Genomic DNA, 14,619 nt, shown 5'->3' with positions numbered 1-14,619 from the left:
ATGAAATCATGATACCCGAACTTTTTTTTTTTTTTTTTTGATACCCGAACTTTTAACAACCAAATTTAAAAACGTGCCTGTTAAGATGGTAGGCTGGGTCTGAGGCAGCAGGTGTTTGGCATGAGATGGACTCTGGGAACATTGGTGGATGGAGGTTGATACTGATGGTTGTATGGGTTGTATGTCTAAAGTTCAAATGTGAATGACTTTGTAAATTATAATGCTTTAAATAGAAAAATGGATGCATTTTACTTTAATCATCTGCCCTTTATTTCGACCTCCCTAGGTGTGTCCAGGCTTCTTACCCCCTTTCCTTGCCTAGTGGGATGACTGTAACAGTGGAATGCAGGGATCTCCAACTCTGTCTCTGCAGTCACAGGCTGCCTGCCAAGAAAGTGCAAGTTGGTAAGAACTTAGAAGAAATACCAGCATCAGAGCATCCTAATGTCACCCCTTAGGACCTCACCCTCATCCTGCTTTCAGGAGAGGCCTGTCCTTGCTCAGTTTTCAAGATGAGAAGACAGAAAATAAAAAGCCAGAAAGCTTGTCCCACTTCCTGTAGGTGACAGCATTAGAATTTGAAATCCTGTCCTCACTTCCCCCAGGGATTCCCAAGCTTAACTGTGTATCAAGATCACTCAAGTGAATCACTTAAAATTCAGGGATTCTTGGGGGCTAGAACAGTAGCGCAAGTGGTAGGGTGTTTGCCTTGAACGCACTAACCAAGGACGAACTGAAGTTCAATCCCCTGGCATCCCACATGTCCCCCAAGCCAGATCGATTTCTGAGCACATAGCCTGGAGTAACCCCTGAGCGTCACAGGGTTTGGCCCAAAAACAAACAAAAAAATTAGGAATTCTTATGATGAGGATCATGTGGAGTCAACTTTATTCATTGAGTTGGTTTTTCCTAGAGTGTATATACAATTTTGGACTGCAATTTTATGAGTTTAATATAATTTTTTATATTTGGCATATAGTTCATCTTCTTTTAGTAAGTCAACTTTTCCTTCAGTTATTTTGACCATAGTGGTTTTGATAATCAATTCAAAAAAGCAGTTCACTTTGTTAATTTAATTTGTTCATTTTTTTAAAATTCTTCTTCTTGGACACACAGTTGGAAAATTATGTCTTCCTATCTTGTATTGTCCATACAGTCAACTCCTTAACTCTTATAATACATGTCTTTCAGCACTGTAAGGAACTGGAAGTTAGATTAATTTTATTTTACTTCTATTAGCACAAGATAGTAATACAGTGATCTGTCAAAAGTGCTTTGGATACATCTGGCTTTTGGTCTTTGGGATGTCTTTATCTTTTTTTCATGATTATCTGACACATTTCTTACCTGGTTCTTTGGCATGTGGTTACTTTTCTTTCACACACACTCCTGGATTAATGATTACCATTTTAGGATTGATGAAAGGGCTTCCCTAACCCAAGGGCGGACAATGGCTGAATGACTTCCCCAACATTTCTAGGTTATTTTACATTGACGTCACTGGATAAAGCAAGGAATAAGACAAAATGCAGGATAAAACAACCTAGTCAAGAACATCTCAAAGGCACAAGGCTTCATAATTGTCCCCTTTATTTTTTCAGTAGAGTATCTTTTTTTTAATTTTTTTATTTAAGCACCATGATTACATACATGATTATAGTTGGGTTTCAGTCATAAAAACACCCCCCCTCATCAGTGCAACCTTCCCCACCAATGCCACCCATCACCCTCCTTGAGCCTGGTTTCTTATGTTCATCACAGCACTATTTATAATATCCAGAATCTGGAAACAACCCAAGAGCCTGAGAACAAATGAGTGGATAAGGAAACATGGTACATCTACACAATGGAATGCTATGCAGCTTTTAGAAAAAAATGAAGTGAAATTTTCTTATATATAAGTGTATGGAAAGTATTATGTTGATTGAAATGAGTCAGAGGTATAGCTGGGTCGTATGGGAGCTCGATTTCCAGTTTTTGGAGGAATCTCCATATTGCTTTCCATAAAGGTTGAACTAGACGGCATTCCCACCAGCAGTGGATGAGTTCCTTTCTCTCCACATCCCCGCCAACACTGCTTGTTCTCATTCTTTGTGATGTTGCCAATCTCTGGGGTGTGAGGTGGTACCTCATAGTTGTTTTGATTTGCATCTCCCTGATGATTAGTGATGAGGAGCAATTTTTCATTTTTTGATGGGATTAGATGTTTTTTTCTTGTAAATTTTTGTCAGTGCCTTGTATATTTTGGAGATTAGCCCCTTATCTGATGGGTATTGGGTGAATAGTTTCTCCCACTCAGTGGGGGGCTTTTGTATCCTGGGCACTATTTCTTTTGAGGTGCAGAAGCTTCTCAGTTTAATATATTCCCATCTGTTAATCTCTAATTTCACTTGCTTGGAGAGTGCAGTTTCCTCTTTGAAGATGCCTTTAGTCTCAATGTCCTGGAGTGTTTTACCTACGTGTTGTTCTATATATCTTATGACAATAATAAAAAAAAAGAAATGAGTCAGAGGGAGAGGGATAGACATAGAATAAACTCAATCATTTGTGGGACATAAAAAAGAAAGATAGTATGGTAATAATATCCTGAGACAATAGAAAGGAGGGCCAGGAGGACCAGTCTATGGTAGGAAGCTTGCAACAAAAAGTTGTGAGTGCAGTTAGTGTAGAGACAGCGATAGGTGGAACTGATCACTCTTTAAGAGAACTGGATGCTGAAAGGGGATAAAGTGATATACATGGCACCTCTTCTTTAGCAATAGTGCAAACCACAATACCTAAAATGGAAAATGGAGAAACAGATAGACAAAAGTAAAATGTCTGTTCCAGAGGCAGGCAGGATGGAGAGGGAGAGAAATTGAGGACACTGGTGGTGGGAAATGTGCTCTGGTGAAAGGTGTTGTGCATTGTATAACTGAAACTCAATCGTTTTGTAACCACACTGATGGTGTCACCCTGACACATGCCTATTATATTCATTTCACCTGTGGCACAAGCACTATACAGAATGTTTTCATCTGCTCCTTCTAGAGATCTGTGCTCATCTTGTTGAGCCTGTGAGTGCTGAGAACCTGAACTGTGCTCCTTGTGAGCTGGCAGGAAGAGAGGAGAATCTGGAGGATGTAGAGAGCAGCCCACTGTCATTGGCTCCCTGGAAGAAGGTATTCCTGATACTCAATGGCTGTGTGCAGAATTATGACTTTTCCCCTCTGTAAACAGCACAAATATGTGTTAACTTAAGAAAGCCTTCAGGGTTCAGTCAGAGTTTTCCAGGCATTGCTCCATACTTTAGATTCTTATGGCTATAGGCAATGAGGATCTGTTTTAAGATCATTTAAATCGTTCTTGAACTGAGAATATTGTTTAGACACTTACTTGGTTTGGGGGTCACATTTGGTGGTACCCAGGGCTTACTCCTAGCAGCGTTCTGGGGATATTAAGGATTAAACCAGGTCAGTCACATGCAAAGCACCCTAATTATTAAGTGAGGATAGTAAACATCTCTTCAGTCTTCTAAAATCGAGAGTTGTCATTTCCAAATTTACCCTTTCTTTGCCTACATTGTACTAAGCAGTCACAAGCCATTGGCCATCCTCAGGATCTGGTGAGATGGGCAGAAATGATCCAAGGTGCTTATCTCGTATCACCCAACTTATCCACTGCTGCTATTTTACATGGCTCCACTGCCATATCATACATGAATCATTGGTGCTGTTTTCACTACTAAGAATAAAATCATTCTTTAGATCAGATAGAACATGTATTCAGAAAACTCTTCATTAAGATTCCTATTTTCCACAGTTTTATTTTTTAATAAGTCAGCCCAACTAATTATTCAAAGATATAAATCAAATTGTGGTCTCCATTTTTCTCTACTTTCATTTCATTCAGGGGAAAAAAAGTCAAGTGTCCTGGTCTAAAATCTAAAGTGCACCCACTTACTCTAGTTCCCCCATGTTCTCCTGGTGATGTTAGAGTAGCCCCTGACTTCTACAACCTTCCCCACATTGTGAGTTCCATGCTGAGAATCAATAGCCACTGGTTTATACTCAGTGGCATCTGTCACATAGCTTCAATTTTTTTCTCAGTGTAATGTTACTTTTCTAAATGTACCAGGTTTTTATAAGCAGCTCTCAAATTAATTTTATTTTTCTCTCTGAAGAACACTTTGAAAACAACTAGTGGAACAATGGCAATGGCAGAAATTAATGGAAAAGCATTGATTCCTCCAGTTTTGGATACTCATGCTGAGAGGTATGTCACTAAACCATGTTTAGTAGAATTATAACAATAGAATTAACACAAATGCCAGGATCCATCAAGAGTAATGATTTTGTCACCATCATGGTTCTGTACTATGGGAATAGACTAAAGTTGTAAGTACTCAATACTATAATAATTGATTCTTTCATGAGTATAGTCATAATAATTGATTGATTTATATGTATAAATTAATAAGGCTAGCTAAAATTGGGGATAAATGCTAAAATTCTCAGTTTATACTCAAGTCAATCACAAAACAATGGTTCTTATCATATGTGGTATCCAGAGAACATAAGAGGGATACCATGTACAAGGGTTGGAAGGAAAAGGTATTGGTACTCAGTGGGCACAGTTTCAATTTGTATGACAATAAGGTCCTGGAGATGTGTTTTCAGATTTGTAGGCAAGTTTCAGATTTGTAGGACAATAAAATCCTGGAGATGCATTTGCACATCCTGGAGATATGTAACTATACTTAAAAACACACTGAATTATACTTGACTTATGCTGTACTTGATTTTATTTAAAATGGGTTGAAGACTAGAATGTGGCTCAAGCAGTAGTGCACATTTCTTGCATGTATATGTGAAGTCCTATACTTGATCCTTGGTTCACACACACACACACACACACACACACACACACACACACACACACACACATGTGATCCTCACTATTTGATGCAGGATTTGGATTTACTGTGACTAATAAGATCCAGTCACGCCTCAGGGACCTTAAAACCTGCACAAAAGAGAACTTTCATCAAAATGAAGAAACTGCCGAATCCTCAACCTGCTAATCCTGTTTAGTGTCCACCAAGGTATTCCTGACTATTGAAATCAGAGAGGACCTGCAGTTGGGTCATTCAGTCAGGCAGCAGTCTCATAAATGGGGAGGGATAATTCAAGCAAAAGAAAGAAAGGAAATCATGGTCTTTTCTACGAAGTGTATATACTGTGTCATTAGCTGTTCTTTAGGTTCAAAGGAGCCTCTCTTTTCTAGTGTTTATAGTACCACGTGCTTTTTTTTCTGGGGTAGAACCCAGTGAGATCCCTGGGTGCAGACCCACCATACTTGGGTAGAGAGGAAAAAATTCACAATAATACATTTCTTGCTCTGTATTCTGCAGACTGATTCTGAGGCATTCCTTTTTCTCTCCCCACATCTCTTCCAGTCTTCCTTTGAGAGCACTCAACATTAATGGCCGCTCAGCATCTGAGCCTGGAGCTAGAGAACCCTGTGCTTGTCCTTATCATCATGGAGCTCTCCCAGTATCTGGTCCTGCTGTGACTGTACAGGCCATCTTTCGTGGCCACCCAGAAACTGACACAGAGACGCCTAGGAATCTGGGATTCCGACTTCATGTGGCTTCCAAGGCAGCTTGGTGTGTGGTGATGAACTTTGGGGATAGTTCTAGAGTGCAAGTGAAGACCTACAATGTGTCTGAGGAAATGACAGTTACCACCTTCCACTGGTACAGAAAAGGTAGGACTCTGATCCTCATATCAGGAACAGAGGAAAGAAAGGTGGAGGTTCATTTCCAAGTCCTAAAGTATATAATCCCAAAAATTGGTGTCATGCATAAATAGCTTTTATAATTTTTTCAAGAACTATCCTGATCCCTCTGCAGGGGCAACCATGTTTTCAGAGCAGATATGATGTTTTGCAGATAAACATTCTGGTGCACACTGAGGCTTCTGCTCACTTACAGTGCCCAGATTTTCTGATGCTTTTATATAATATGTTATTTCATTATTTGAATTAGTCAAATGAAATTGTTATTTATAGACATTCATATTATTTCTAATCATTCACGATTTTAAATTTTATTGCACTGACTCATTAAAGAGTCCTTCCTAGATATAAAGGAATGACTGCTCTCAGTGTTAGGCACATTACAAATTGCTAATAGTTGGGACTCCGTCCTTCTTAACTAGATTTGTCAATCTCAGGAGCAGCGCAAACGACAATGTGAGAGATATGTCTATGGCTTTATTATTTTTATTTTAGAATTTGGGGCCCACATCCAGTGGCCCTCAGGGATTACCCTTGCTCTGTGTTCAGGCAACTATGTACTGGCTATTAAACTTGGGTTGGCCATGTGCCTTCACCCTGATACTTGTCTCTTCATATGCAACTTGTCATATGCAAAAGCTTGTGATAATTATTTTGTATTTTGTTCGATCTTATCTTCTTGAATTCTTCCATTGTTTATATTTGCCACGAAGTTAACTTCTACAGTAATTTTTATTCCTAAAATATGTAAATATTTATTGCAAATAGTGAAGTATCAGCCTCATGCTGCCAAATTTGACTTCTTTTTCTAATGTATCCACTCCAGAACCTGAGAGATGGGGTATAACTTTGCCTTGTCTAATATATTCCCGATAAACTGGATACTGGAATTTAGGTGAATAATTTATCAGATGATGAAAATATTCACTCTTTCCTCTTTGAGACTTTAAAAGATCAAGTGATATCAATTTTTAAAATACATTTAATATATAAAACTTATATGTATATTTTCTCCTTGAGGACTATGAATATTGACCTTTATTTTATTAGTTTTTCTCTCTTTCTGAGCCTTGCTTATATTTTATCAATCTTGTTTATTTTTCAAAGAACCAGCTCTTGCTTTCATTGATCTTTTGGATTATTTGGGAGGTATCCGGTTTATTAATTTCGTTTTTTGTTGTTTTTTTTTGGGTGGGGGCACACCCGGTAATGCTCAGGGGTTACTACTGGCTATGCTCTCAGAAGTTGCTCCTGGCTTGGGGGACCATATAGGACCCCGGGGGATCGAACCGCGGTCTGTCCTAGGCTAGCGCTAGCAAGGCAGACACCTTACCTCCAGCACTACCACGCCGGCCCCAAGTTCATTAACTTCTACTCTTATAAATTCCTTCCACCTGCCTCCTTTTGGCTCACTTTTTGATCATTTTCTAATTTCTTAAGCTGTGCCATTAAGTTATTTATGTAGGCCCCTTCTTCCTTCCTGATTAATGTTTGCAAGCTTTAAATTTTCCTCTTAATACTGCTTTTGCTGTGTCCCACAAATTCTGATAATTCATTTGTTTCCAGTATACTTTTGATTTCTTCTTTAATTTCATCTCTGACCCACTGGTTATTTAGTAGTGAGCTGTTTAATTTTCAGTATTTAAAGTTATTTCTCCATTCCTGTTAGTAATTCACTTCTGTTTTCAGTGCATCATGGTCTAAGATAGTTGATATAATTTCTATCCTATTTATTTTTACAGAGGTTTGTTTTATGGCCCAGCATGTAGCCTATGAGGGAATATCCCATGTGCATTGGAGAAGAATGTGTATTCAACTTAATAGGGATAAAATGTCCTATATATGACTACTAAGTCACTCTCTTCCATTTCTTTCTTCAAATCCAGTATATCTTTGTTAAGTTTTAGCTTTGTTGTTCTAGTAAGAGATGAAAGCTTGGTGTTGAAGGTTTTGAAGATCTACAATTGTTGCTATTGATGATGTCTTTCTCCAAGTCTATTATCAGTTGTTTTAAATATTTTGCTTCCCCTGTATTGGATGCATATATGTTTAGAAATATGATTTCTTCCTGATGTATACAGTCCTTGATTAAGAAATGATCATTTCTGGGGCCAGAACAGTGGCCCAGTGGTAGGGCATTTGCCTTACACACAGCTGACCTAGGAGCTGACCTGCAGTTAGATTCCCTGGTGTCTCATATGGCCCCTAAGTCAGGAGCGATTTCTGAGTGCATAGCCAAGAGTAATCCCTGAATGTCACCGGTGTGGCCCCAAAACCAAAGAGAGAGAGAGAGAGAGAGAGAGAGAGAGAGAGAGAGAGAGAGAGAGAGAGAGAGAGAGAGAGAGAATGATCATTTCTATTTTTTTCTTTTACATTTTTTTTTTAGGTTTTTGGGCCACACCCCGCGTTGCTCAGGGGTTACTCCTGGCTGTCTGATCAGAAATAGCTCCTGGCAGGCACGGGGGGACCATATGGGACACTGGGATTCGAACCAACCACCTTTGGTCCTGGATCAGCTGCTTGCAAGGCAAACGCCGCTGTGCTATCTCTCTGGGCCCTATCTTTTACATTTTTAAGCCTGAAGTCTGTGTCATCTGATATTAGTATAACCACCCCAGCCTTTTTTAAGGGAGTTGTATACTTGAAAGACTGTTCTTTGACTCTGAGTTTGTTTTTGCTTTGATTATTCAGATGTGTTCATCGCAGGCAGCAAAATATTGGAATTCAGTTTTCTGATCCAGTTTGCCACTCTGTCTCTTATTTCGTCTATTGACATTGAGAGAGATTATTGTCATGGAATTTTGTGATCTTTTTTGTAAAAGTTTGATGTGTTTTTTGTGTCTGTCTTGCCTTAAAGTAGAACCTTCAGCTCTTTGAAGTTTGGTTTTGAGTCTGTAAATTATCTGAGCTGTTGTTTATCTGCAAAGCTGTGTATCCCTCCTTCAAACCTGAAAGTCTTAACTGCATTAAGTATTTTTGGTGAGGCATTCATTTCCTTGAGCTTTTTCACTATATCTCACCACTGCTTTTGGGTCTGGAAGGTTGCTTGTGATAAGTCTGCTGTAAATCTTAAGGATACGTCTTTGTATGTAATTTCCCTTTTTGATCTTTCTGCTTTCAGTATTCTATCTCTATCTGTGATTTTCATCATTTTGGCTAGGATGTACCTTTGGGTGCCTTTATTTGGCTCTCTTATAGCTGGTATTCTCCAGGCATCAAGTATGTAGCATTAAACTTCATGCTGAATCTGTTGATTTGGGGGCCCCATAGTGTTTCATGAGTTGGATATGCATTCAGTGTCTCTGCTACCACAAGAAATAAGAAAATCATTTTTGCTGTGTTGGTTTCCATCCATCTCCATATTGTAAATATTCTACATGTGTCAAGTTTTGAACATCCTGTTAACCATCTATTAAAAGGCACTTTTTTTTTCTTCTTTGTCCAGGTATCTATATGCTCAAGTATGTTATTTATAATGGGTGTTATGATACTGGAGTGGAACTTGGACCTTATTATGTGGATATTGGTCATGAAGCTACCTCTGTGTTTATGAATTCCAGCAGTGTGCATGCAAATGAAGTTCTTGTTTTTGCTGGCTCCACCCTGGATGAGAAATGTAAGACCTATACTAGAGTCTAAGCTTACAAATGTTACCTCTGTATGTTGGAGACACAATTCTGAACTGATGTTACTACACCCAAATTATAACAATTCTACACTGATATACAGCAGTTCCCATTTATTATTTATTCATTCATTTAATATAGCATGATAACATACCTAAAGGAAACTAGAAGACGGTATTGAAAGTCCCATTCTTGTTGAATTTATAACCCAGTAAAGCATTAAGATATGCATATGAAGAATTTGAGCAGTGGGAGTGTAGGGTGCCTGCCTTATGCGTGGCCAACTCAGGTTCTATCCCTGAGCACCACTGAGCACAGAAACATAAGAAAGTCTAGAGTGGGCTCGGAGAGATAGCACAGTGGCATTTGCTTGCAAGCAGCCAATCCAGGACCTAAGGTGGTTGGTTCGAATCCCGGTGTTCCATATGGTCCCCCGTGCCTGCCAGGAGCTATTTCTGAGCAGACAGCCAGGAGTAACCCCTGAGCAATGCCGGGTGTGGCCCAAAAAAAAAAAAAAGTCTAGAGTAGCACTAGGTGTGACCAGATAACTGAAAAAAATAAAAACTAAAACATAAAATGCCTTAGGAAGGACAAGGTGAAATTATATGGAAAGATCATTGTGTATAATTGCAAGGACAAGAAATCTCTGAGAAGGTGACATTTATAATGAACTTTGCAGATTGTGTTATTTATTAAAATATATGTAGTGAACATCAAGAGACTAAGGCAAGCACTCAGGTAAGAGGTTGTGGGAATTCAAGAAACATGTGTGAGGACTGTAAGCTGCTTATCAGTGAGCTGCCTCCTCTCACTGCTTAGCCTGTGTCTTCTAGGAGGTGAGTTCCCTTATATAAGTTTATAAAGGAGAATCCCAAAGCAGGGGAAGGGGAAATTCCAGCTATATATTTTAGCATATAAGAGGAACAATTTTATTACATTACAGAGCAAGTTTGGATGCCAGTAACAATCCCAACGCATTGACCGAAATAGGTGGGATCTGGCTGGAATTATTTCCCAGATACAGAAAGCAAAAAATAATTCCTTGGGTCAGAGTGATAGCACACCTGAATTCTATCCCTGGCATCACTTATGGTCCTCTGAGTCTGCAAGGAGTGATTCTTGAGTGCAGAGCCAGAAGTAACCCCTGAGCACTACCAGATGTGGCCCAAAACCAAAATATGCATTCTATTCGATCAATATTGTTAACAGTAACCTTCTCTTTATTTTATTTAAAAAAACACAACATAAATTCAGTCATCGCAATATTATTAATGGGAATTTTTCTCTTTATTTTGGGTTTGTGCAACCCCCCCCCCAGAGTGGTGTACAGGGCTTATGTCTAGCTCTGCACTCAGGCATCATCTTTGGTGGTGCTGGGGGGGCCAATATTTTTCATGTGTTTGGAATTGAACCTGTGTCAGCCACTTAAAAGGCAAGCACTCTACCAACTATACTATCACTCCAGCCTGATATTTTCTCTAAAACAAAAAGACACAGAAAGTCAGTTATAATTTTGTTAACATTGTTAACATCCCTTTTTGAAAAAATGTATTGCTCTGAATCTTCCAGGCCATTATAGTTTTCATCTAGACAGCATGTTTGACTTATATCCTCTGGTATATACACCTAAAACCTTGTTGGTGCAGTCCTTTTTAATTTGGGAGGGGGGCCACATTCGGTGACTCAGGGGTTACTTCTGTCTATGCACTCAGAAATCTCTCCCAGCTTGGGGGACCATATGGGACGCCAAGGAATCGAACTGTGGTTGCCGTCCTGAGTCAGCCGCATGCAAGGCAAACGTCCTACCGCTGTTCCATCGCTTTGGCCCTAGTACTTTGCAATTTCTGAATATTTCAAAAGTTTGAAGTTTACCTGTGTAGAACTTTTGTTGTTATAGAAAACACATTGGAGAGTTTTAAAATAATGTCATCTAGCAAAGCAATTAACTTATTTCAGTGAAATCTATATATTTGCTATTTAAGGAGTTATGGGAGAGAGAACATATAAAGAAATTTTACTGAAGTAAATTCTGTGACAGAATTCATATTTCCAATATCTGATTTTAAAATGCTTGTTTTTACTTTTGAAGTTTATTTTCAAGATGGCAGAAATGAAATGATCTTTTATTGTGAAATTAATAAATTATTTTATAAATTTTATACATCTTTCTTTTTATTGTAGACACTGTTATTATGCATCATTTTCCAACCATTTCTTCATATAATGTGTCCTTTGCTTCTCAAATCCAAGTGAATAACAACCTGATGTGGCACAGCACGACTATTCAGTATCGGATGCAGCGTATGTATTTATTCTTATTTTGTACTTAACAAACTTTCTCAGATAGCCAGTTGAAATCACAAACCATAAATGTTCTGTTATGTGCTCTCTACTAAGAACCTCCTTTGTCTTTGAACTGGGGTATTTTTCTCATCTACAACTATAGGACTTTTTAAGAAACCATGCAAATTAAAACTTAACACTAAAAGTATGAAATGATGTATTTCCATGCAACTTACAGCTCCAACATACCTTAATCTTTCAAGTAAATCCCAAAGGAGTTGGCCTTTTTAATTTATGTTGTGTTCTTTTTTTTCATATTTCTTTTTTCCTTATTTTTTATTAATTTTTTATTTTTAATTATGAGAACAAAGATGCAAATATGTTGTGTTCTTTAATAAAATTGTATCATCCATTTTTTTTTTTTGGTTTTTGGGTCACACCCGGCAGCATTTAGGGGTTAATCCTGGCTCTACACTCAGAAATCGCTCCTGGCAGGCTCAGGGGACCATATGGGATGCCGGGATTCGAACCACTGTCCTGCATGCAAGGCAAATGCCTTACCTCCATGCTATCTATCTCTCTGGCCTCGTGTTATCCATTTTCACCTTTGATCTGAATTAAAGTTTGGCCACTAGGCTGTCACATGTAGTCCTTATCACAATCTCAGTTCCTTGACTTCTTATGCTTACTCACCCATCACTAGATATGAAAAAAAGAGGGATCTAATTTCTCAGCCTTTACATGCCAAAATACCTGTCTTCCCTTGCCTTTGTCACAGCCATCTCTGTCTACACAAATGGAACTGTGTTTGCCACAGAAACTGACATTACTTTTGTATCTGTGACCAAGGAAACAACTCTCCTGGAATTCATTTGGTATTTTGGAGAAGACCCACCTGTGAAAACAACTTCTAGAAACATTAAGAAAAAACTCCTCATCCCCCAATGGTCTGTAAAAAAATGATTGTTGTATTAGGTTATTGATTACTTTCAAGGCAGCCAGACTTGGACACTGAGGATTACCATGTGCACACTAAAATAACATAAAATGCCATATGTCTAACTTGGAACCACTAAGCACTTCTGTACTGTTGTGAAGTTAAGGGAAGATCCATTCTTTTAGTCTGGCCTAATTAAGAGACTGAAATCAAGCAATCCTGGATTCAGATTCTTTTTCCACTTTCCCCTGCTCATAGGACCTAAGCGAATTATTCATTTAAGGAAGACAGTAATGATACCACTACTTTGAGAAATTAAATAATGAAGAAGGAACAATCAATCAAAAAGCCATTCATTCCCTTTTCCCCAACAAGGTGAAAGTCACTGGGTTCTCTGATGACAAGAGTAAAAAATTAAATCTTGCCCACAGTGCCACCAAGGTATTCAACTTTAAAGAAACAGCTTTGGTAGGAATAGAGATCAGTGGCACAGCATTTGCCTTGCAAATCTGAGGCCCTCCCTCGGTTCAGTTTTTGTCACTGCTCAAAACCAAACCAAACCAAATCATGGAGTGAGCATTCTGGATGTTGATCATCTGACTGTGAGGCTCCTGACAAGTCCCCAATTGCTTCATTCCAGTGCTTCATCTTACGAAGTTCCAAGTCCTGACTGCTTATTACATCAGCAAGTCCAAGTGCAGGCTTACAGGTTCAGAAACTGAATGGTTTAATCTTGGACCAGGATCTATATATAGGATCTGCTCCATGTAACAAACAGACTTAGATTTTATTTGCTTTGTGATGGTGCAAAAGCATATTCACTTTGAATGTTGAATTAGAAAATTATTTTTCACTTTGAGTGTAGTATTGAATAAATTACATGAAACATTCAAAACATTCATTGGATTTTATGAAATTACCCCCGAGTTAAATATCCTATTGCTCCCATCCCACCATTTTCTTAAAATCTTATTTGAATTTGGCCATATTTGCCTTACTACCTATTTTGATCCCCACCTCAGGTACCACGTGACAGTCAAGGCCACCAATGGTGTCAGCAGTGTGATCTCAGAGCCCTATCGTATCCAAGTACAGAGAGGAATCATTGGCCAACCCGACTTGCATCCGCCACATCAGCACTGGTGAATGCCAGTGTAATCTTTGAGTGCAGAATCAATGTTGGAACTGACATTTCTTACCTGTGGAGCTTTGGAGATGGTACCGTTGAGTTGGGGAACAGTACTACCAGCCATATCTACAGCAGGTAAAGCACAGGGGGTTCTGGGTATCCCATGACTGGGAGGTGCTTGTTTAGGCACAACAGCCCTTGGGGTTAATGCACTGATCTACCCTCCTGTCAGTCTATATGACAGATATTCATAAAGGGAAACTAACTCCAGGTATCAGTTTGCAGGAACTTGGTCTCAGGATGTTGGACAGAACAAATGCTACAAAGAGGACTGTGTACAGTGTTCCTTATTTTAAAAACTGGGAACCAACTCAGCAGCATAAATGAGAGCTGGCTATGTGAATTATAAATTAAATTTGCCAAATGAACAAGTGGGCATCCAGGGCAAAGGCAAAGAGGGTATATTGGGGTAGCCTTTAATAATCTGGAGAGAGAAGGGTGTCTGATACGATGTGAGCAGGAAGGTAAACATTGAGTAGGAGATGTAAAAATAAAGGAAAGTCATCAGCAAAGGTTCTGGGGTCCCTCCAAAAAGTTTAGACAATACCGTTCAATTGATCATTATGAATTAATAAGTACTTACTAGACTGCCCAAAAAAAATGTTTTCCATTATCCAAAATAAAATTGAAATTTTTAGAGACAGTTCCTGTGAGAAGCACACAACATTGCCATCCATTAAGTTTCAGAGGGTGCAGAAATGCAAACCAATCTTTACTCTCTCCAGATCCTTTTGTCAGTTGCAGTTGACCATCCATTTTGATTTAATTATACTGGGAATGGAGTCTTTCTTACCTGTGAGTGCTTT

The 14,619-nt window shown here is 38.8% G+C and overlaps 1 protein-coding gene across 1 annotated transcript in view; it reads left to right on the top strand.

The window, feature by feature from the left end:
* Positions 1-14,619, top strand: part of PKD1L1 (polycystin 1 like 1, transient receptor potential channel interacting) — a 113,586-nt gene that overhangs the window by 8,821 nt on the left and 90,146 nt on the right. The window contains 9 exon segments of the mRNA XM_049777515.1: positions 287-405; positions 3,031-3,161; positions 4,163-4,254; positions 5,393-5,748; positions 9,224-9,394; positions 11,586-11,705; positions 12,466-12,634; positions 13,647-13,734; positions 13,737-13,902. Of these exon segments, the coding sequence (XP_049633472.1) occupies positions 287-405; positions 3,031-3,161; positions 4,163-4,254; positions 5,393-5,748; positions 9,224-9,394; positions 11,586-11,705; positions 12,466-12,634; positions 13,647-13,734; positions 13,737-13,902 (1,412 nt within the window).

This window comes from Suncus etruscus, chromosome 7 (genome assembly GCF_024139225.1).
Source record: "Suncus etruscus isolate mSunEtr1 chromosome 7, mSunEtr1.pri.cur, whole genome shotgun sequence".
Classification (NCBI taxonomy): Eukaryota; Metazoa; Chordata; class Mammalia; order Eulipotyphla; family Soricidae; genus Suncus; species Suncus etruscus.
Note: the sequence above shows the minus strand (reverse complement) of the source record. Positions and strands in the feature narration are given on the sequence as shown.